General features: G+C 32.1%; 1 protein-coding gene across 1 annotated transcript in view; it reads left to right on the top strand.

Moving 5' to 3' along the window:
• The window catches only part of LOC111701724 (uncharacterized), a 23,647-nt gene extending 859 nt beyond the window's left edge, over positions 1–22,788 (top strand). The window contains exons 2-25 of the mRNA XM_023473132.1: positions 700–861; positions 1,245–1,300; positions 2,036–2,196; positions 3,962–4,115; positions 6,762–7,110; positions 7,198–7,259; positions 7,748–7,922; positions 9,054–9,571; positions 10,813–10,969; positions 14,147–14,247; positions 14,800–14,862; positions 15,191–15,277; positions 15,341–15,482; positions 15,827–16,036; positions 16,227–16,348; positions 16,633–16,746; positions 17,840–18,021; positions 18,247–18,409; positions 18,805–18,875; positions 19,115–19,200; positions 20,607–20,795; positions 20,965–21,166; positions 22,397–22,520; positions 22,655–22,788. Coding sequence (XP_023328900.1) covers positions 700–861; positions 1,245–1,300; positions 2,036–2,196; positions 3,962–4,115; positions 6,762–7,110; positions 7,198–7,259; positions 7,748–7,922; positions 9,054–9,571; positions 10,813–10,969; positions 14,147–14,247; positions 14,800–14,862; positions 15,191–15,277; positions 15,341–15,482; positions 15,827–16,036; positions 16,227–16,348; positions 16,633–16,746; positions 17,840–18,021; positions 18,247–18,409; positions 18,805–18,875; positions 19,115–19,200; positions 20,607–20,795; positions 20,965–21,166; positions 22,397–22,520; positions 22,655–22,788 — 3,784 coding nt within the window. The remainder of the gene's footprint in view (positions 1–699; positions 862–1,244; positions 1,301–2,035; positions 2,197–3,961; positions 4,116–6,761; positions 7,111–7,197; positions 7,260–7,747; positions 7,923–9,053; positions 9,572–10,812; positions 10,970–14,146; positions 14,248–14,799; positions 14,863–15,190; positions 15,278–15,340; positions 15,483–15,826; positions 16,037–16,226; positions 16,349–16,632; positions 16,747–17,839; positions 18,022–18,246; positions 18,410–18,804; positions 18,876–19,114; positions 19,201–20,606; positions 20,796–20,964; positions 21,167–22,396; positions 22,521–22,654) is intronic.
• Positions 22,789–23,461: the final 673 nt, after the last annotated feature.

The following is a 23,461-nucleotide window of genomic DNA, read 5'->3' on the forward strand; positions in this document are numbered from 1 at the left end:
AAAGATGTGTCTATAATGTCTCCGCAAGATGAACAGTGAAGACAGACAAGTTTACTCTGTTTGTATACTGCAATTTTCTTGTTTTACTAAGTACAACTGTATGCAGTCAAAACATAAACAAACAAAATGTAAACATAGCAGACGAAACTCTTACAGATTACAGCTTTCTCAGTAGGTATCACTACACTAAATCAAAGAATTATTTGAAAAGACGATATCGAATTCGTCACCGAATTCCCATGTTTTTTGGGACACCCTGTATAAGAATTAATAGCAAGAGCGCTTGAAATGTCGTCTTGATTTTTATTCAAAAAATTGTGACTGCTGCTGTTATGCTTCACCATTGGTCTGCACAAAAAGAAAGCTGCTGAGAAGTTCGAAGCTGCAAAGGGTAGAATATGATTAATGAAAATATATCCAAATATCATTGAACAGTCATAAGTTTTTTTGATAATTCTTAAGAAACTACTTTTATTTTTATTCAAGGTAAATTAATAGCCCTGAAATATGCAGGACAGCAATTGATATAGTGAACTCGTCTTTTCGCAGCATTTGATCTTCAAAATGATGGAATACGACATCATAAAAAAACTCTTGCTATTTATTCTTATATCTGGGATTCACAGAACCAGAATGCATTGTTTGACATATATCTAGTCTACTATATTAGGTTGCAAAGATATAGTACTTTGATTTTAGTACTCTGGATGATGACATTGAAAATGTTGGAGCTGTAAAATATAATGATATGGTGAGAAGATCATTATACCGTCATATTGAAGAAGGAACTCTAGGGTATGGTTCTATTCCCTCAGGGAATCCTCCAGAACTTTATCCAAGGTGTATTCCTAAGTGGAGTAGGTAGGTGCTCATTGAATATAACTCCCGCTGCCGTTTACCACGCGTTGTAATAAATTATGATTTTATGACGCGGAATTCCTTCTCTGAGATAAGAACATGGCTTTCCTCCAAATTTTCAGCCAATTTAGTCCAGCTTTTTGGCCAGCTATAGCAAACAAATATTCCCAAGTTGATTTGAGTCATTGGTTCTTAACTCAAATTTAATCCTTTAAGTATGAGTCTTAACAAAAATTATCTTTAGTAACAGATACACAAATTAATGCAGACCACATTTTAAAAGTACATCGTAAAGTACAACCATTTTACACATACACTGACACAAACAAAAAGACAATCCAAACATATCTAATGTTCTCCTTTAGACATCTAATGTTTTCCTTTAGACATGCTGGCATCACTGTCGTAAACAACTTGGAGGATTTGCTTGTAGACGATATTGGTTAGTTAATTAAACTTTATCAAATAAGAATCATAAAACAACTATGTTATTTTGTTGTTAAAAATGTCCTCTTCTCCTAAAACTCTTGTTTCTGAAGCGTGCACAAAATCATGAAGTGTTTCCTTGTAAAAATTCCATTTTAGAACAGTTCAGCACACACAACTGCATTTTGTAGCACTTTCCTAAAATGTTGCATTGAACAAATTATTTGGAAATAATTCCAAAGTGGAAGAAAATTACTTGTTTCCAAATCCGCAAAAACATGACAGGACTGGAAAGAAGCAGATTCCACTTAATATTTCAGACCTAGGAACTTTAGAATGGTGGATATTGTGATGAATGCTTGATCCTATCTTTTTCTTAATCTCAAGACTAACCTAATCTGTACTTGTATCCTAAAAAGTGTATAAAATTCAACAAATCAGAGTGGCGTATCAGAAGCCGGGAAATCTTAAAGGACTCACTAATTCTGAAAAAACTGGTTTTTGATTTTTAACCAAAAAAGAGCAAGAAATTAAAAGTGTCCACATTGGATATTCGGATTAAGCAGTCGGGATTTTAAGATATCCCATTCTAAAGTTCTCAGCTCAGGTTAAGTAATATGTTACCAGGCAAAATGTAATCCATGTTTAAATGCGAATAAGCATACTCGAAAAAGGCAAAAGGTTAACAAGGAAAAATGTTACTAAGCTAAGAAAAGTTAAATAGATGAATTTTTTTCTTTTTTTTCTCTAGAATATCCGAACCGTGGGAAGATCCTCCTCAGACGTGTCCGAGGTGTTGAAGATTGCTCTAGAAGATGTTTGTTAGGTTCACAATGTGATATGTTTACAGTGTTAGGGAATACATGCTTGTTCTACCCTCATCTTAGACTTAAGCACTTACCTTTCCATCAGGTTTATATTCTATATAATATATACTTGTACTGTATACTCATCTTAGACTTAAGCACTTACCTTTCCATCAGGTTTCTATTCATTTATATAATTGTATTGTATACTCATCTTAGACTCAAGCACTTACCTTTCCATCAGGTTTATATTCTATATAATATATATTTGTACTGTATACTCATCTTAGACTCAAGTACTTACCCTGCAAATTTATCTATAAAATATACTTGTAATCTAAACGTTTTTAACCCTAACCTGATGGTGGGGAGGGGGGGGGTCCGACACCCGGCTCATATGATAGCTTTTGGTGTTTCAAAAAATCAAAAATAGTGTATGACTTATATTAATCAAGCTACAGATCTAAAGTTCCTTTATTTGACAAGCCCTTGAAAAATGGATTTTTACGAAATGTTTTTTTTAACTTTTTAGAAAACATAACTTTTACCTTAACCATTTAAGGTCTATTTTTTTAATGAGCTGGACTAGTTTGACTAGAGACATATATCACCTCAAATGATAACTATTCATCACTCGTTAACTGGGAGGTTAAGGGAGGATAATTAAATTGAGGAAAAACCATTTATGCCAAGGGCCTCTTAAAAGGTCTAGGTGGCTTAAGGCTGAATGAGTTTCCCGCAATTCAATTATCCCCATGAAAACTCCCATGCAGGTAAAGTAGCAATGTATCGTTAAATCTCCTGTCCAACGAAGTAACTAACCCTTTGCGATTAAATAACAAGTCCTAATAACCATAGATTAATAAATAAAACGCTAATAACAGGGAGGATGTGTAATTAGCCTCTCTAGCAAGGATAGGAAAATATCCTCCCTAGGGAGGATAAGGAATTATCCTCCCTAAGTAATTAGTCCCTTTAGGGAGGATAAGTAATGAATCTCTTTAGGGAGGATAAGAAATTAGCCTCCCCAGGGAGGAAAAGTGAATATCCTCCATAGATGGATAAGTAATTATCCTCCCTAGTTCATGGAGGATAAGTAGTTGTCCTCCCTAGTTTCATGGAGGATAAGTAATTATCCTCCCTAGTTTCATGGAGGATAAGTAATTATCCTCCCTAGTTACATGGAGGATAAGTAATTATCCTCCCTAGTTTCAGGGAGGATGAGTAATTATCCTCCCTAGTTTCAGGGAGGATAAGTAATTATCCTCCCTTGTTTCATGGAGGATAAGTAATTATCCTCCCTAGTTTCATGGAGGATAAGTAATTATCCTCCCTAGCATGGAGGATAAGTAATTATCCTCCCTAGTTTCATGAAGGATAAGTAATTATCCTTCCTAGTTTCATGGAGGAAAAGTAATTATCCTCCCTAGTTTCAGGGAGGATAAGTAATTATCCTCCCTAGTTTCATGAAGGATAAGTAATTATCCTTCCTAGTTTCATGGAGGAAAAGTAATTATCCTCCCTAGTTTCAGGGAGGATAAGTAATTATCCTCCCTAGTTTCAGGGAGGATAAGTAATTATCCTCCCTAGTTCAGGGAGGATAAGTAATTATCCTCCGTCTAAAATTCAAGTTGCTAAACAAGTCACGGAAATTAAGGTCAGTGATTTCGCTGAACAGGAGATTAATTGATTTCCTTATTAGCTAGACAATCTTCAGCTATGATCAGGAAAAGGTTGGAAAAAAATCTGTTGTAGTACATCACGCTATTTAAGTGAAGGACTAAGTGTCAATAGTCAATAGTCGTGAGTACTGACCATTTGTTAAAAATTTTTGAAATTAATTTTACAAATTTTGCTAATTTTGCTATCAGGTGTTAAAGTTGAATGGATCTGCTCTAACTTATGTTCTGAATTGTGATGATACTCAAGCCAACTATTTACCGCCATTAACTAAATCCCCGAACTGGTCTCAAGATAATTATGATGGATCAAAACATCTTAGATATTTTGACAGAATTCTGCCAGGTATTTATGCAACATTTTGAAATATGGTAACAGTACTGCAGATATTTTGAAATATAGTAATATTTGGAAATATGGCAACAGTGCTGCAGATATTTTGAAAATGTTAACAGTACTGCAGATATTTTGAAATATGGTAACAGTTCTGCAGATATTTTGAAATATGTTAACAGTACTGCAGATATTTTGAAATATGGTAGCAGTACTGCAGATAATTTGAAATATGGTAGCAGTACTGCAGATATTTTGAAATATGGGAACAGTACCGCAGATATTTTGAAATATGGTAATAGTACTGCAGATATTTTGAAATATGGTAATAGTATTGCAGATATTTTGTAATACGGTAATAGTACTGCAGATATTTTGAAATATGGTAATAGTACTGCAGATATTTTGTAATATGGTAAAAGTACTGCAGATATTTTGAAATATGGTAACAGTACTGTAGATATTTTGAAATATGGTAACAGTACTGCAGATATTTTGAAATATGGTAACAGTACTGCAGATATTTTGAAATATGGTAACAGTACTGCACATATTTTGAAATATGGTAACAGTACTGTAGATATTTTGAAATATGGTAACAGTACTGCAGATATTTTGAAATATGGTAACAGTACCGCAGATATTTTGTTTGTATGATGCAGTTTATGCCATTAAAAACATTATTGTCAGCTGCAATTTTTGGACAACAGCAAAAAAATCTTTTTTTTCCGTTACTGTTTAGCAGAAATCATGTAAACATGATATTCTGTAAACTTGCAGTACATCGTCGTACAGTATTAATTATTAATGTTTGTAAACTTCTACATAAAAACCCATTATTCATTTGAACAGCGTTTTAAGTGAATACGTAGCATGATTAGCTTAAACCCTTTTTAACATGTACATTCAACTTATAAATATGTGCGGAAATAGCTTAACAACGTTATATCTATCTTCGCTAATCCCAAAAAAAGGCACATCTTAAATTTGCCTATTAACTATGCTGTAATAAGGGATGTAACCGTTTTTTTTTTAAACGATTGTATTGTCATGAAAACGACGACGAAAAATCGAAAACAAAACGACTGTTTTTGTAAACGATCGTTTTTTACTTATCATTGAGTAGTTTTTAAGAAAATATCAAGAAGTTTTAGCTCCCCCACAACTCTTTAAATTCATTTAAGACAATATTTAATAAAGTTGCAAGTAATTTTTTTTCCAAAAACGACAGTTTTTATAAAGTGCGTCATTCCGTTAATGATTGTTAACAACAACCCTTCTTTAACGATCATTAACAACGACCCTTTGTTAACGATTGTTAACATAATTGTCAATAAAATTTTTTTACAGAAAACTATAGTTTTTTTAAAAACAATTGTAAAAAAATTGGTCGCAAATCATTTTATAAAAACGATGGTTTCCAAAAATGATCTTATTCGTTTTCTAAAAATTCAAAAACAAAACTATCGTTTTTGAAAGCGACTGAAAAACGAAACAAAGAACAAACGTTTAACTATTGTTTTAAAAACAATTAACAACCCTAGCTGTAATACTTGACATGACTACCTTAATCATGTGATATAGATAACAAGGTTTGAATTGTAATTATGCCGATTAACTTTAACTTGTAACATATAAACCTGAAATAGAGTCAGTTAGAATCAGAACTCCACTTAGAGCAGTTTAACCCATCGAAATAAGTCGGGCTTAGATCGTACCTTGTTATAGGGTAAAGATCTATTAACGGCTTGTTAGATAGCCAATGCTTGTGTCCTTGTGTGACATTTAGAGCTTGATTAATAGCTTGTATGATAACTAATCTTGTGTCCTTATAGGGCAGGTAGAGCTCAATTAATAGTTTGTATAATAGCTATGCTTGTGTCCTTGTGGGGCATTTAGAGCTCGATTAATTGCGTGTATGATAGCAAAACTTGTGTCCTCGTGGGGCATTTAGAACTAGATTAATATCTTGTATGATAGCAACGCTTGTGTCCCGAGATGGAATTTAAAGAATTTGAGCCGCGGTTTAAATCTGCCAAAACCCGGTTTAAATTAAGCGCCAGCTTAAATCTTGAAACATTTGACACAATATTAAGTGGAGCCAACCATATTTAAGCTTGGCTTAAATTTAAACCGCCGCTCAAATTCTTTAAATTCGGCCACTGGTGTGGCAATCAAAGTAAGAGAAAAAGCATGGTTTATAGGAACACTTGTGTCCCTGTGTGGCATTTAGAGCTTGAGTGGTAGATAGATTGATAATCAATACTTGTGTCCTCATGTGGCATTTAGAGCCAGGTGGGTTGTGTTCTGGTTGAATTATATAGCCGTTCCAGGTTGTGCCTGGACGGGTACAGTTTGGGGGAAGAACTTTTAAGAGTACAGCATTTACTACATTATACTTATTAATACTTATTATAACCAAGAGTAAAGGTTTGGCTTCATTTTAAACCTCAACTTTTTACTGTTATCATAATTAAAGGAAAATCTGTGTTTAAAAGTTTGCTGCTCTTTTTAAAGTTGTCAAACTTTTTCTGTAAATATTTAGAAAGTAATAATGTTGTCTTTGTTCATTTATTCAAAAACAAAGTTACCTTTATTATTTTATAACTCGTTCCTTTTAAAAAGAAAACTTATTTTATTAACTCCAAAATTATTTAGCATGTCCCAAAGGATGGGAAGACTACATGGAAAAAAAATGTATCAGATATGATTCTACAGAAAAACAGAATAGAAGCGTTGCTCAAGAGGAATGCTTTAAGAGAGGATCTTCAAGCTTACTGATTATTGAGGATACAGACGAAGCAAGATTTAATGGAAATAAAGAACATTTCTGGACTGCTGGAAAAAGAGAAATGATAAATGGACAGGGCATAAAGAGCTTCTACTGGGAAACCTATCCTAGTTTCAATTCTCCCGTACTACCTTATACTCCTAGAGAGTTTCCATGGAACGAAAACGAGCCAAGTAACCAAATATCTGAAGATTGTGTTTACTTCAATACAGACAGGTGGGTTCATCTATAGCTGTTTTATATGTATTTTAATTCTAACTGTTTGTGTCTATGTCCTAAAGTGTATGAATGATCATATTTTAGGGATAGGATTAATGACAGACCTTGTGAAGACCCAATTTTTTTTACATGCGAAAAGAAAAGAGGTAAAATTTTATAAAACTTGACACTCAAATTTTCAATCTCTTGATATTTTAACATAAAATGAATCCCACATCACAAATTAACTTAAAAAGGTGGGGCATAACTCACATAAAATAAATTATGAATAAAATCAATTTGTTTTGATTTCTAAATGTCAGTTCATTTGTAATAATGCGGTCGAACAATAAAACCATGATGATTCGCAAATTTTTAGCAGAACAAAGACAAAGTATGAAGGAAACTTCCATTTTAAGATTCAACAACAAAAGAAAACTTATATAAACATTTGTAAACTTTGAAAAAATAGATTAATGAACTATATAAATCATACACACATTATAAAAAGTTAAGAACATCAATATTTAATTGGGTTTAAATGGGTTTTATTTCAATGTTCATAACTTTATGATGAGCTAAAGGAGCAAAAGGGTTAGAATACCGCTCAGCTATTTTCTAACTTTAGTGATAATTTGACCTACTTTAATTTTAGATTTGTTGGGACTTGGAGGTCAAGTTGATGGTCGCAGATCAGAATATGCAGCTCGTAATGCGTATACCAATTCTTCTTTTGTATTAAGCCTAACCTTAAATCTTCCAGATTTAGGTCTTACCTCTGAATATGTAAACACTTTTAAGCCGAAGGCATATCTAAAAGCCTGGATAAGGTTTGTACATGTTTGATTATTAAATGAGAACCATTTCTGATTCAATATTATTGTTTTCTGACAGATGTAAAACTATTTCATTGTTTCAATACAGGCATTGTTTGATTGACTCATGGTAATATTTATTAAGAATATAAATATTGCTCTTTATACTAGAGCTATCCATCGAATAATTTTTTGGGGGGTGGAAAAGGGTAGAAAGCCTTTTCCGGTGGAACTTTCAGCAGAATGTTTCCGGCTAAAATGATTTTTCTGGCTTTCCAGTACGAGTAAACCATTTTTTTCCAAGATACATGGATGACAAATTTATCATACATACATGTTATCAACAATATTTTCTTTCTTTGGATTTAAGTCTGAACCTTAGAACAGCCATAACTTGTAAGGGCAAAAACATGCAGTTAATTCTACGATTTTTTTAATCCATCTAAACAATAAAGGAATTGAGTCTATGCCACAAACTCTGATTTTCTAATCACTATGTCTTTGGAACCACATGTTTTAGATCTTAGATATTTCAAACTATGAATTCTGTTAGATCAAATAATCTGAGTTTGAAATATCAAAGGTTTACAACATCGGGTTCTAAAGATATTGAGGTTTAAATATTTGATTTTATTCCAAAGACTCAATTCCTTTGAAAAAAATTTATTTAAATTTTTACTGGAAGGGGGAAATTTTGGAAAACATTTCCTCCAGAAATTTCTTTCAAAGGAGTTTTTTTCTTCAGAATTTGCAGCTTCCAGCGGAAATTTCAGTGACCGAAAATCACCAGAATTCTGTTTTCCGGTAGTCAAAATTTCTGCGCAATAAAATTTCTGGCTGAAAATTGAAAACTCTGTTCTTAATGCCCAATTATGGTTAGAATCATGTAGAAGATTATCATGAAACCATTACATTATAAAATTAATAAAGAGTAAATAACATCATTAATTTAAGCCAATAACAATATCCTATTACTAAATAGTAAGTATTTTCACGTGAAAAGAAATATAGACAAATGGCAAATATGGCACAACTTAATGCCAGATATACCCCTAAAATGAATTACAAGGCCATTTTCAAAATACCTTGGTGCACCCTCACAATGCAAATCTGAATAAGAACACATTTTATTTTTATATTTTACAGGTTTGCATCCTCACAATTAGGTGATACAGTTGAGGATGCACTTTTAATAGTTGGAAAAGTTGGTAAAACAGAAAGCAGTTTAAAAATCAATCTTTCCCTCAAATCTGAGAGTCATCCTCTCGTAATTCCTATCTTAAACTTAACAACAAGTAATCTACCAATGCCTATATCCATCAAAGCTGAAACCAAGGAACGTGGTTTAATTCTGATATCACCGCTCGAGATTACAGTGGACCGTCCTGTCTATATTGGATGCTTCTTATTATTCAGCAGTTCTGATCTTATCCCAGAGCTTAGTCAAACTTCTTCTCCTCTTGACTGTTTAGTGCTCTGCAATAAACAATCCAAAAGATTTGTACTTTTACAAGAAACAGATTGCTACTGTCACTCAGATGATTCATATTATCAACTTTTTATGTCTGGTTCTCTAGTTCCATCTGCTCAATGCAATATAACTTGTGAATCTGATACAAATAGTTACTGTGGAGGTGTTCATAGACATTCTGTCTATTTGGCAAGTAAGTGCAGTTATTTACTAAAAAATGTGGATTGATATTGGTTTATTTAGTTTTCTGAAAATATGAGTGCCACAAGCTTCAGAAAAAGGCACTGAACTGAATGAAGTGCAATCTAATATGATTTGCCAATATAGTTCCCACAATTTACCAAAAAACATTAATTGGAGTTAATATTCTCTACTTTTTTATTAGTTTCAAAATTGTTGTATTTCAAGCCACAAAATATTTTCCTAAATCACTTTTCAAAATTCAAAATTTGTATAATATCTTGTTTATCACAATGCGTTCAGATTATAGTTTCCTGTAAAAACTCCTTTAAAGGGACCGTTCACTTATTTGGGTAATTTCAGGGTAAACTAAACAGCCTATTCGCTGATTTATGGTAATAGTCTTACTTTTCAAAGACAACTGCGGCCGGAGAAAAAGCCGATTTTTCGCTCAGAATTCGAGCGCAAAGAGACGGTCCTTCTCTATAGACACTATTTAATGTTTTTTCCATTATGTAGTGAATCAAAATAAATTTCGAATATAAAATTAAACTGTAGTATCTAATCGTTAACTGTTAATGTCATTATTTTTTTATTTTTTTGTTTTTTAACTTTCTATTTCTAAAATAGCACTATTTAATCGCATTTAAAATTGTGTATTGCCTGTGTAAAAAGCTGAATTGAATGCGGCATGAAAAATGAAAAGTTGTGCATATACGGGAACAAAATCTACAAAATCTACGAACCAAAATACGCATAATGATTAATTGATTGTCGTAGAAACGTCGTCTTTGTATACACATTTTACATGTTTTAATACGAAAAACGTAAATTTCTTGCTAACTCAAATATATAAAGTTTTCATATTTTAGTACATAATAACGAACACATAATGAATTAAAATATAATAGATTTAAATGTTATTGGGCTGCTGTTACTGAAAAAAGCATCAAATAGTGTCTATAGAGAGGGACCATCCCTTTGCGCTCGAATTCTAAACGAAAATGGGCTTTTTTTCCGGCCACAGTTGTCTTTGGAAAGTAAGACTATTACCAATCAAGAGCAAATAGGCTGTTTAGTTTAACCTGAAATTACCCAAATAAGTGAACGGTCCCTTTAATAAAATTTGGACTTCAAGATTATCTTTTATCATTTATAAAATAAAACTTACTTAAATTGTTATTTTAAACAAAATTTGAAACTCTCTCAGGAACCTTACAGCATTTAATATCTGTAATACAATCTGCTTTATAGAATGTGAGGAAGGATTTGAAAGATATGGTTCAAGCTGCTATAAGAACAGAGATGTTGACTGGTTTTGGCATCACGAGGCAAAATGCAACCAGCAAGGGGCTTCATTATGGGCTCCTAGAAAAGTTGGAGATATGGAAATGATACAAGATATTTTCAAGTAAGAAATGATTATTCATTTACATATACATTTACTTCCTATTTCTTCATGTTGAAGCCTATCAAACCAAGCATAATTAATGAAATATACTCCCATTGTTTTTATGTGTAAGGTAATATCAATTTTCAGTAATAGTCTTTTCTTCCTTTATTATAAAACTTTTTATTAAAAGCTGAGCCTAAGCCTAACATCATTATCTGTATTTATTGTTAAAAGATAATCAAGAATAATTTATTTCAATACATTATATTGTCATTGTTCATTATGTATAATGTAATATCAATTTTCAGTAATAGTCTTTCTCTTATGATAAATGCTCATAGTTATTAATCAATAGAAAAACCTTTAACAAAACTTTTCTTTGAAGCTAACATCATTATCTTTATTAATAGTTCTAAGATAATCAAGCATAATCTATTTGATTATATTGTAATTGTAAATTATGTAAAATGGAATATCAATTTTCAGTAATGGTCTTTATTATTAAAGATCATAGTTATTAATCAAAGGCGAAACCTTTTACAGCCTAAGGGCAACACTTTTTTATTTAGTTATTATCATGATGATAATTAAACACAATCTTATTGTAACATAATCTGCTGATTATGTTCTATAAGTTATACATTTTCAATATTGGTATTTCAAGCAGTCAATGTATCATCTGGTGATATGGAAGTTTATGTGGACCAGCTACAGTCCGTGTGGAAGTACTTCTTCCCTGGTTGAAAGATGATATCTCCTCTTCTGGATCTTCAAAACTCAGGAATCCTAGTCCAGATATGGCCCTAGAGGATATATTGGAGTTTAGGCAACTGCTCAGGTAAACCATATACTCCAGAACAATGTAATGAAGTATTGGAGCAATTAGATGAAGATGAGGCAGCTGCTCAGATAAACCCAGACTGTGAACATCCAAATGAGATATTTGAGTTCAGAGTTCCTGACCCAGAACAGATAGATGAAGCTAAGGCAGCTACTCAGATAAACTCGGACTTGGAGCATCCAGATGAGATAGCTGAATCCTAAATTCACAAACCAGGGCAACTGGATGAGGGGTTTGAACCTAGAGGAGCTGCTTGTAGGAATCCAGACCAAGAGCAGCTGAGTAATGGTCTTGACAAAAGAGAAGCTTTTAGGACTGTTTATCAACAGTACCTGAGGACTAGACGGAGTGCTACTGTACTTGAAAAAGATTAGTTGAAGATTATTCGGGGATCAAAGTTAGGCCTAGTAGAGACACATCACAAGCCCAGAAAGAATTGAATGTACTCAGGCCCATCCTGGATAGACAGAGAACTAGTATGCTCTCTATAGCTGAACGATGGTTCTCTCAACCTTCAGAAGGACCTAAATAGAACAGGATGATAATTATGATGATAACCATGAAGATCACCATAATGATGACCATAATGACGACCATGATGACATCCATGATGACGACCATAAGGATGGAAATGATGATTACAAAGCGCAATAGAAGAAGACACTCAGACAGATATGAAGGGTATCTGAAGGAACTTATTAAACCTGAATAAAGGAATAGATTTATTTAATAAATAAAATATGAAACTGATTAATCCCAATTGATTTATACTCTGAGAGACAGGGACAGTAAGGGTAGATAAAGGGATTGTTATTAAAATAAAGGTATGGGGATTTAGAGTGAAATATTTACATAAGCCCTACAACCATGGGTGCAATTTACATCTGGCTTGTTATACGAGAAACCAATAACTGGAACAAAAGCCAGATGAAAATCCTAAGGAGCTTTGAGATACATCAATTTCTCCCATGGTTTGGGGCCTATATGCAAATATTTCACTATAGATCCCCATACTCTTGTTTTAGTATCAATCCCTTTATTAACCTCTTGAACATATCTCTCAGAGTATCTATGAATTGGGATTGATCAGTTTCATAGTTTATTTATTAAATACAACTGTAACGTTTATTCATGTTTAATAAGTTCCTTTAGATATTCAATTGCTACAGTTCAGGATCTGACCGAGTAGCTTCTTCCATTACTCATTGTTATCCTGGTTGTTATCATCATTGTAATCATCATTGTTATTAGCATTGTATCATCATTGTCATCATTATTGTTATCATCATTATTATCTTCATTGTTATCATCATTGTTGTCATTATTGTTATCATCATGGTTATCATTATTGTTGTCATCATTGTTATCCTCAATGTTATCCTCATTGTTATCTACAATAGATCTTTTAAGAGCTGTTCCACAATGAGTGGCATCTCCATTCTCAGAATCCTCTATTTCCGGGGTTCTGCTAGTGGTTCCACAACATTAGCGGATACGATTAGTTAACTTCATATCTTACTGATACAGTATCTACTAAGACAAGAAATAGGAATCTACAAGAGTAAAGAAGAAAAATAAAAAGAAGGAAATTTAACAAAGAGCCAATATGTAAATGTCTAATTCTAATCCAGCTTCACACCCACTCACCTTAGTGATAGGAGGCCTTTCAGGAAGAGTCCTGTTCTGCAGCTGATTAAAAGACACACTCCCCAAGTTTTTAAGGGATGGGTCAGCATGCTTAGAGGGTTATTTATTTTGACAAGTTCTATGCAAAAAAATTGCAAAAATTTCTTTGCAAAACTTGTGCAATTCGTGTCATAGGCTTTCCTAAAATCTAAAAATTATCAAACCCTAAAAAACAGAAAGTGATTCAAATAAAAGATTAGTTTGTTACAGGAAAAAGTATTCATACAGGTAGTGTGCTTGAGGACTCAGGCAGTTAGTATAAAAGCCGGTTTTAGACCTAAGAGGAGGGCTAGGTGTAAATACAACTAAGGGGGGGGGGGGTCAGGGGGTCAAATTGACCCCTCGACCCCAGCAGGAATAGGGTTAAGGCTAGGATGTCTTTTAAATTTCTTTCTAAATTACTGCATACACTGATACATGTAACTCAATGCAGCTGACAAAGAGAAGTGCTCATTACAGCCAGAAAACAAGAAAATTGGAAAATGATTATCTGCATTCTGCATTAAATACATATATAAATAAATTTGTTTAATAAAAAATCTAGAAAAAAATAGTTAAAAAAGATTTAAGAAAGGGTAGTTTAACACCCCATAATTACTTCATCTTATGAGGATTTGACTTTAGCCTTTTTAAGTATTAGGTGGTTATTTATATAATTTTCTATCTAGAATTGAGGAAGAATATTACATAGGAGTAAAAGAAAAACATACTAATGATGAATTGGAATTTCTTGACTTGACAAGGGAACCTGGTTTCTATCCATCATATTGTAAGCATACAAATTACATATATATCTACACTATACAGGGTGCTATTAGATTAGTATTTACAGACCAAATTGAGAGCTCTCTAAAACTGACAACATTTTTAGGGCCAAAAATTTGGTGTCCCAAAGTGATGAATTGCACACCCCCCCCCCTTTAATTTAACTATTATATTCTTTGTTCACATAGAAAAAATTTATCAAAAAATATAAACTCTTTCATCAACGACCTACTTGACCCAGGCCTTGAAGTGCAGGCGTTAATAAGGTTAATGAGGTTAATGTGGTTAATAAGGTTAATGTGGTTAATAAGGTTAATGAAGTTAATGAGGTTAATGAGGTTAATGTGGTTAATAAGGTCAATGAAGTTAATGAAGTTAGTGAGGTTAATGAGGTTAATGAGAATAATAAATCTTGTCTTGGATTTGTTAGCTTTTGAAAAGTTTTTATACTTTTTTGGTTTTTGTCATAGAAAACATGCTTATATACTGCTTATAAACTTATACTCTTTGCACTATTATAAAGAAAAATTGATAAAAAGTCTGATTTACTTCATAGACTCATCTGGTGAATTGGATGATTTTACACAAGATGAGGATCCTGTTCAAGACTTTAAATTTGGTATGCTCAAAGCTTACATTTTATATTGTTAATGATATGAAAATCATTATATTAAACATAAATATTCAAAGAATTGAAAGAGCGTAAAACTTCACAACCGTATCCTTGAAACATTAACATTATCAAGAATTAGGAGCAACATGTTGTCTTTCTGGCTTGAAAAGTGTCTCATTCATTATTTCTGAGGCAAGAAATGTGCAATTCCCTTTAGCAGAGAAACCACATATTTGTCTTCATTTTTAATTATCTTGTTGTCTTGAATTTTTTTGTGTCAAATTTGATCTTTTTAAGTTTTAATATAACAAGACTTTTATATTAAAATGTTTAGGCAAGGATACTGTTTTATTTCTCTCCAATGGGAAGCTTAAAGTAGGCAAGAATGCACAAGCAAGAGGAATTTGTGAAAAACCCATTGGTAATTTTATTGTTGCGCTTTCATATTCATCATTTTGTCATATTTTCTGTTGATCCTGTTTAGATGGAAAACAAGGAAACTTAAACTTGTTTAAAGATGGAGGACTTAAATACAAGATCATAGGAGATGAAGTTGAGAGCGTAGATAAAACCAATTCTATTCCTGATATATATCCAGGAATACCCTTGACAATTCAATGCACAAAGTAAGTCAACTATTTCCTTCAATGTTTTTAAACTAAAAGAGACCATTACTGAGCTTCTTCTTTTTTGCAGCTACATCAAATGTCGACATAATTACGATTTAAGAAAAAATTAAGAATCAAGCCTTTTGCCTAATAACACTTGAGGTTTTGGGATAAGCAATGCAATCATATGCCTTCAGTTCATGTAATATGTATTTATTGTTACTAAATCAATTCATGCCTTATGCTAATTTGTGAGATTCCACCAAAAAGCACTAAAAAAGGAAATCTTATTTAGCTAGAAAGTAGAAATCATTTATATCGGTTCCACAAAGGAAAACTGTGAGATTAAGCATGTGTTTCAGAGGGTCCTTTCAGAGTTGGTTTGAAATTGTATTTGATCAGATGGCAATAATTGATTCTGTTCACTTTATTCTCAACAATCAGGAGATTGAAAAATTTGTTCTAAAAACCTCTTCTACTTTAGAAGATATTTCTTTTCTTCCTTTATCCTTAGATGCAAATAAGAAAATATCAGTGTTTAAATTATTGCCTAATCCTATTGTAACAGACAGGTAATAAAACCCTTTATTTAGTTATCACACAATATGGGCTGCATTGTTTTACAATGTTATACTATCTGTCAGTCATCAACAACAAAGAGTTTTGATTACAATTTGGACAGAACTAAAGATTCTATTGCTTTTGTTGAGTATAAAAATCATTGAAATGAAATTGTTTTAAGTGTGTATATTGTGATTTCAGAATCAAGATTAGAATAGAAAGGTCAACTCCTATAGTAGAGATGAATCTAGAATTAAGGGGAACAATTGCGACCCAGCTTTTATCCCATGAATTATTTTCAGAAGGACCCCTCAGCACTGCATGTAAGAAATGGATTACTTTATTATCATTTTAGAAAGTTACCATAATATTGTTTTGAAAATTCTGATCAATTAATTGGTTAAAAAAGCAATTCCTTTTCCCTTATAAAAGCTTTAAAGTCTAAGGGGTATATTTTTTTTTGTTATATAAATTTTTTTTTTGATAATATATAAATAGATTTTTTATCAAAATTAGTTTAGAGGAAATTATTTATAGAGTAGCTAAAAAGTCCTCTCTATAATTACCTTCATACATAAATTCTTAAAAAAAATACTTTTTGTTGAAGACACTCCAATACTTGACGAGGATCAAACTGTTAAACTGAAGGGAAATATATGTCCAAGAGGTGGTATTAGATTCACAGGGTATTACTCAACTATAGGGGATGGTAATGAAGCAAGTATGTTTTCAAGTTTTAGATTTAAATAAAGTTTTGTGACCCCAAATTTAATATAAAAACAATGTTATGGCAATAAAGTTAAAAATTAAAATAGAAGATGTTGTAGTTTCAAACATTAAAGATGAAATCTAACCCTGAAAATATGAATATGAATAAAATTGAGAAACAGATGAGTTTACTGCTTTAGTTAGTACTTAGGATTCAAATTCAGATTTGGATCTGAGTTTCAGGAAAAGCTTGATGTGATTAGGGATGTTAACGTTTTCTTTTTTTGAAAAATAATCGTTTTTTAAAACTATTGTTTTTTTAAAAAGTTTGTTTTTTGAAAATGGTCGTTTTTAAAACGATGGCTTTGAAAAATGATCGTTTTTGAAAACGATTGTTTTTCAAAACGATCGTTTTTTTAAAACTACCCTTCGTTAACAATCGTTAACGAAGAGATAAATCGACCTGAAGGGTATCTGTACTTATTATTGAGTAGTTTTAAAGAAAATATCAAGAAGTTTTAGATCCCCCACAACTCTTTCACTTCTTGTAAGACGACATTCAATAAATTTGAGTGTCATTTTTTTTCAAAAACGATCGTTTTTCAAAAATTGACCGTTTTTAATACGTTTGTCGTTTTGTTAACGATAGTTAACAACAACCCTTTGTTAACGATCGTTAACAACAACCCTTCGTAAGAGATCTTTAATGACAACCCTTCATTAACGACAACTCTTTGGTAACTATCGTTAACATAATTGTCAAAAAACATTTTTTTAAAAGCGATTGTTTTTAAAAAAACGGTCACAAATCGTTTTCATAAAAACAATCGTTTTCAAAAACGATTTTTATTTGTCTTCTAAAAGTTTTAAACAAGAAGGCCGTTTTTTTAAAAATAGTTTTTTTCTGAAAACGAAATGATCGTTTTTGAAAACGATTGAAAAACGAAGCAAAACACAATCGTTTAACAGTCATTTCAAAAATGACCCTAGATGTGATCAGACCTGATCCAAGATTTTTTTGTTCATAAGACTTCATTAACCCTCACATTGAATGAAATCACTGAATTCTTATCTTAATAATTTTTCCATAAACACTTTTGTGTTAGAGATAGATGTTGACTTTTTATCTTGCAATGGATCCTCTTCACTGACGTTTAAATTGGAACAGAAAACTTTAAAGATCAACTTTGAAAATTTAAATAGTCGAAAAAATGTTACAAGTTCAATGGAATTCAGTCAGAAAGATATGTTGGATGTGTATATTACTTGCCCTGATGGATATTATGAAGTAAGATACATTCATGAAACGATAGCTTAAGCTCTATTAATCATTCAAATAAATATAAACTCGAAGGCCATATGAGGGATAGTTTCAAAATCACCAATTCTATTTTAACTGGACAAAATTGTTCACCATTTGATATATTCTTTTCTGAATTAAAAGTTTAAATCATTAAACTTGCACTTTTAAAAAAAGTGTTAACAAGCATAAGTTAAAATATGCTTGCTTTAGGTTTATGTGAATAATTCTCATCACTTGAAAACCAGTTTGGAAGCTGAAAATATAACGGATGTTCACATTTCAACCAAAAATATAATAAACTTGAATCTTGAAGAAGTTTCAACTTTATACAAGACTAATCCAACATATGACTTTAATCCAACAAAATGCATTGGTAATAAGGTTTAATAACTCCTCCTTCAGTATAATATAAGTTATAATCTTTATTTGTTGTTTTGATGTCCAATCATAAATTATGAACCCCTTTACTGATTTGTCTCACATTTTTATCAGGGAATTCAAGAGAAACACGGGTATTTTCTTGACTTTGTTTTGATATTCTTTGTTGAGTGGTTCCATATTTTAAGGGTAGATAAAATTTCAATTTACAACCAAGTGAGGGTAAACAGCAGGAGTAACCATACGTACCCTGGTCAATGCTGGATTCTTGAGATAGTTGACTATTTTATAGAAAATAAAATTTTTCAACATAAATCATAAAATTAACTCAAGAAAAATATAAAAGCAAACACACTTCCCTGATAATTTTAAATATGCTCTAATAATTAGGAAATATTTGTGTGACAAAAGCTTTACCTGGTTTGGGAAAACTCATTAAAGTCTATGTATCACGTATGGAGGTATAATATATGTTTCTACTTTTCATGTACATGTTAGGACTTGTAGTTAGTCTAGTTGAAAGTTGTAGCTATGGGGGGGGGGGGGATAAATATTTCATATAAAAGTTTAAGGTCTACATTTGATACAACTAAAATTGAATAAAGAAATATTCATTCTGATAAAAGAGTTAATTGAGTTGACATTTCCATTGACAAATATCAAGATCTATTTAAATGAATGAATTTAGCTTGTTATCTAGGTTGTGTACTGGCTTGGTGAATATTCAATTGCATGCCATAGAACTCCAATATCTAGCTCATTATGCAACATTCAACTAATAAAATGGTATAGTATTAATTAATGATACTAAGTTTTGAGGAATTGAGATAGGGGAGTGTGATACATATCCTTAGTCAAACTTTTTAAGGCCTGCTCATAAAAAAATAAGACCTCAAACTTTGATGGTTATGGGGTGCAAGGAAGGATTTCAAATAAGTTCAAAAAGTATGTAAGAAAAATGTTCAAAAATAATTATCTTCAATTTTGAAAAATATTAACATGTTACACATGTTTTTACAATTTTCAAGGGCTTTTCAAAATTCTTGCCATGTAGCTTAATTTTTTAAAAGTTAATAAGCATTTCTATTTTTTTTGAAACACCAACACCAGTTTGACTGTCCTCAACCCTACCATATGCATTAAAAAAAAATCCAAATTTGTTCACAAATATCATGTTAAAAAAGTAAAGAAGTTTCAGCATTCTAATGCAAGCTGTTTTTAAGTTTAAAAAAAAAACTACAGTGGGAGGGGGGGGGGAGGAAACACTCCCACCCAGCCGTGAAAGGGTTAAACAATTTTAGGTTGTCTTTAAAGTCTCATCCTTTATGCCCTATCCTGTATATTTGATATTCAACACTAAACACGAACAGGATACCCTTACTAGATGTAAAAAAATGCTGAAAATAACAATTTATTTGATCAGTTTTCATAAATACGATTTTATACTAATTAAATTTTAAGGAATTATTTTTTTCCTGAGATTATTTGCTAGTTGTTCCTTATCTATTAAAAACATAAAAAAACATATACTCTTGGGGTTCGGGGGGGGGCATCACCAAGCACTCTGTCTGGTGATGCCCCCCCCCCACCCCCCAACACTCTGTCTGGTGATGCAAAAGGGAAAAACAATTCAATTTTTATCAAACAAAAGTTAATCAAAAGTTTCACGACAATGGTCAAAGTTTTTGCAAAAATGAGGCCAGAATTTCATCAAAAGTACATCAAATTTCGCGAAAATTTTGAAAGAAACTGAACAAATTTCTTTGTTCATTTTTACGAATTTTGTTTAATGAAAACTTCGTTGGAAAACCTAATTATGTGTTGGATGTCATTAGTTTTCTCCTGGAGTCAGTTTACATTCTAAGTCACAGCTTAAGTTCTCATCTTTAGACACCAATTTAAGTGTGTTCTGCAAGGTTTAAAAGACAAAGCTAAGGCTAAGTCTTAATTTTAGAATTTTTAAAAAAGAAATTTATAGTGGAAATGTCTGGAAGTTACATCTAAAGAAACTAATTAATTTCAAGGATGTACTTTATTGCATGCCAATGAACGATTTTAATGTCTTACTTAAAAACAATTTATTCTAAACCAGACCTGATTAGACCATGGGAGGTTGGGATTGGGAGGGGGATGAAGGAAGGGGGTGATGTAATGTTCTACTTTATCAGCTTCGACTATTTCCAATATTTCAGGGACCAAATCCCTAAAGGAGGCTTTCAAGATTCAGGTTGCCCAAAAGATACAGAGAACCTTGGCTTGGGTGATCTGTGTTTAAAATATAATGATACAGCTTTATTATTTCTTGAAGCTCAAAGTTCTTGTTCACTAACATTTGGATTGGTTCCGCCCCCTGTTGATATTTACCAAAACACTATTCTGAGGTCAGTTAATTTCAATGAAATAATTTTTAATTATCATCACTTTTTTTAATTTGGGTAGATCAAATTGATAATAATCTTATATTTTACTATCTGTGAAACAGTTGAAGGAGAAATTGTTTAAATATGTATCATTTAACAGTTCAATTTACACATTCAAAATTATCTTTAGTGTTTATGCTGAAGAGCAAGATATTGGATCATATTGGATTGGAGTGACAAGAATCAATGGAGTATGGGTAAAGACTGATGGTAGAAAACTAGAAGACACTGAACTTAGTTTTGAAGATAATATAGATGAGGGAGATTGTATAATTGCAGACAATAAGAATGACTTCAAACCTAAAATTGTCTCTTGTACTGAAAAAAATAGGGTAACACATGCTGAAAAATTTAGCATTAAGGTCTAAGAATGACTACTTATAGAAATTATTACAGTTGAATTCTAATATAAGAGGATGTTGGAATTTTTTTTAACTGATTTTTACTGGGGTTTTAGTGCCCAACTATATGAAACTATTTGATAACATGTATCACATATTTCAGGGCTATTTATTTATTTTTACAAAAAATAATTTTAGAAAATTTTAATTAGTTACATTAACTTTAACTTTCAAAACAGACATTTTGATTATCCCTGTAAAGCTGCGAGCAGAAAAATTTGACAGCTTGGGAAAATACAAGTCAGCTTTAAATTCAAATTCAAGAATTAGGCAACATTTTATAAATTTTTCTAATGTCTTCTTATAAATGAGTTAAACTTTATGTGACATGATAACAAATATTTCAGTCTTTTTCAAAAGCATATAAAACTTTAGCAGCAATTATATCCTATTATCTAGGGCTGGGCACGTTCAGACTTTTTTTAAATCGTTCCGTTCCGTTCTAGAACGAGGGCCTTCAGCTAAATCGTTCCGTTCTCGTTCCTCTTTTTATTATCGTTCCGTTCTTGTTCCGTACCGTTCCGTTCCGTTCTGAGTAGAAGAACGGTCTTCCCGTTCCGTTCCGTTCTTGGCGTTCTTATTTGAAGAACGGTTGCGTCCCTCTTGTTCTGTTCTTAATTAAGAACGTTTCCATCCACCGTTCCATTCTTAGTAACGAACAATTACATCAAAGACAAAAGTTTTATAGAAAAGAGTTGGTTAAAAAGTAAAAAAATTACAATAGGTGATTAAATAAAAAATCTTTAACTATTTCTAGATGATTTAGAACACATTCCTGATTCAAAATGCGTTCCCAACTTAGAACAAGTTCTTGATAATAAGAACCCCTTAACGATTTTAACCGTTCTTTTCAAGCAATTTCCGTTCCGTTCTTTTACTAATCATTCCAATATTTTTAAGAATGCGTTCTAAGCGTTCGGTTTTTTTTTGGAACGATGCGATCGTTCTTGATCGTTCCGTTCGTTCTCGGGAAAGAACGATCGTTCCACCGTTAACGCGCCCAGCCCTACTATTATCTAAGATCTGTCAACCTTAAATTTTTAATGCGCTCACAGTGTGCGCCATTGCCCATTTATAAATTTAACTAAGCATTTGTGAACACCAATACCATTTACCTGTATCTAATCTAGAATAAAAGAAAACAAATTTTTTTTTTTTTAGTATTTTTGTACAGTTGGACCAAACTGTCCTTCGGGATACACCTGGGTTCCAAGCTTGGGTAGAACTTGTCTTAAAGTTGGAAATGTAGTTGGAGGAAACAATATATTTGCTGATGTACATTCAGGTAACTATAGTTATCAAAACCAACATTTTCAGGTTTTAAAATTGGGTCTGGAAAGGTATCTTAAATCTTCTTAAGCATATGGTCCGAAACACTGAAACTGGATTTCAAACAGTCCTTATCTACTTTAACTTTAGGAGAGGCCTTTTGTGCAAAAGACGGAATGAGTCTATTTGTTCCAACAACACAAGAAGAAGTGAATAGCCTGGTAGATTGGATCAAATCTTCTGCGGTGGGGACTAATATTAAAGCTATTCTAGGAAAGTATTGAATACAGTAAAGTAACTGAAATATCATAATTTACATATTTTACCAGTTCCCTTAAATTATAGGTTGGAGAAAATCTACAATTAATGGAAAACAAATGTATATTTCTCACTTTTCAAATCAAACCTTTTCATCTCTTGAGTTTGAGAGTAAATTAGGATTAACTCATCAAACAACCACCAATCAGAATTGTCTTAAAGTTGGTCAAGAACTCCAAATGACTAACTGTTTGAATAATGAAGGTAATCTGAGAGGTGTCTGTCAATACAAAGAGTGTATTACTACTCAGTCAATACCCTGTTCCTTCCCTTTTAAATATAAGGGAAGAATGTATGATTCCTGCATAACCATTGATAGTACTGAACCTTGGTGCAGTCTTAAAACAGACATTGTTAGAAATCATATTGAAAATGTGAATACCAAAGGAACCTGTTCCAGCAGCTGCAACATACAAAATTGTCCAGTTGGTTTCTTTAAACATGACACAACTTGTCTCAGGATATCAGCACAGACAGATCATGATTCATGGATTTCAACAGAGCAAGCTGAAGAACAATGTATAAAAGAAGGGGCGAGATTGTACCAGCCAAGAGATATTAAATCTTTTAAAAGCCTACTTTTAAGTGAATTTGAACATTTGCAACCAAATCAATCTCATTTCAAGTATAGGAATAAAG

This window comes from Eurytemora carolleeae, unplaced genomic scaffold (genome assembly GCF_000591075.1).
Source record: "Eurytemora carolleeae unplaced genomic scaffold, Eaff_2.0 scaffold459, whole genome shotgun sequence".
Lineage (NCBI taxonomy): Eukaryota > Metazoa > Arthropoda > Copepoda > Calanoida > Temoridae > Eurytemora > Eurytemora carolleeae.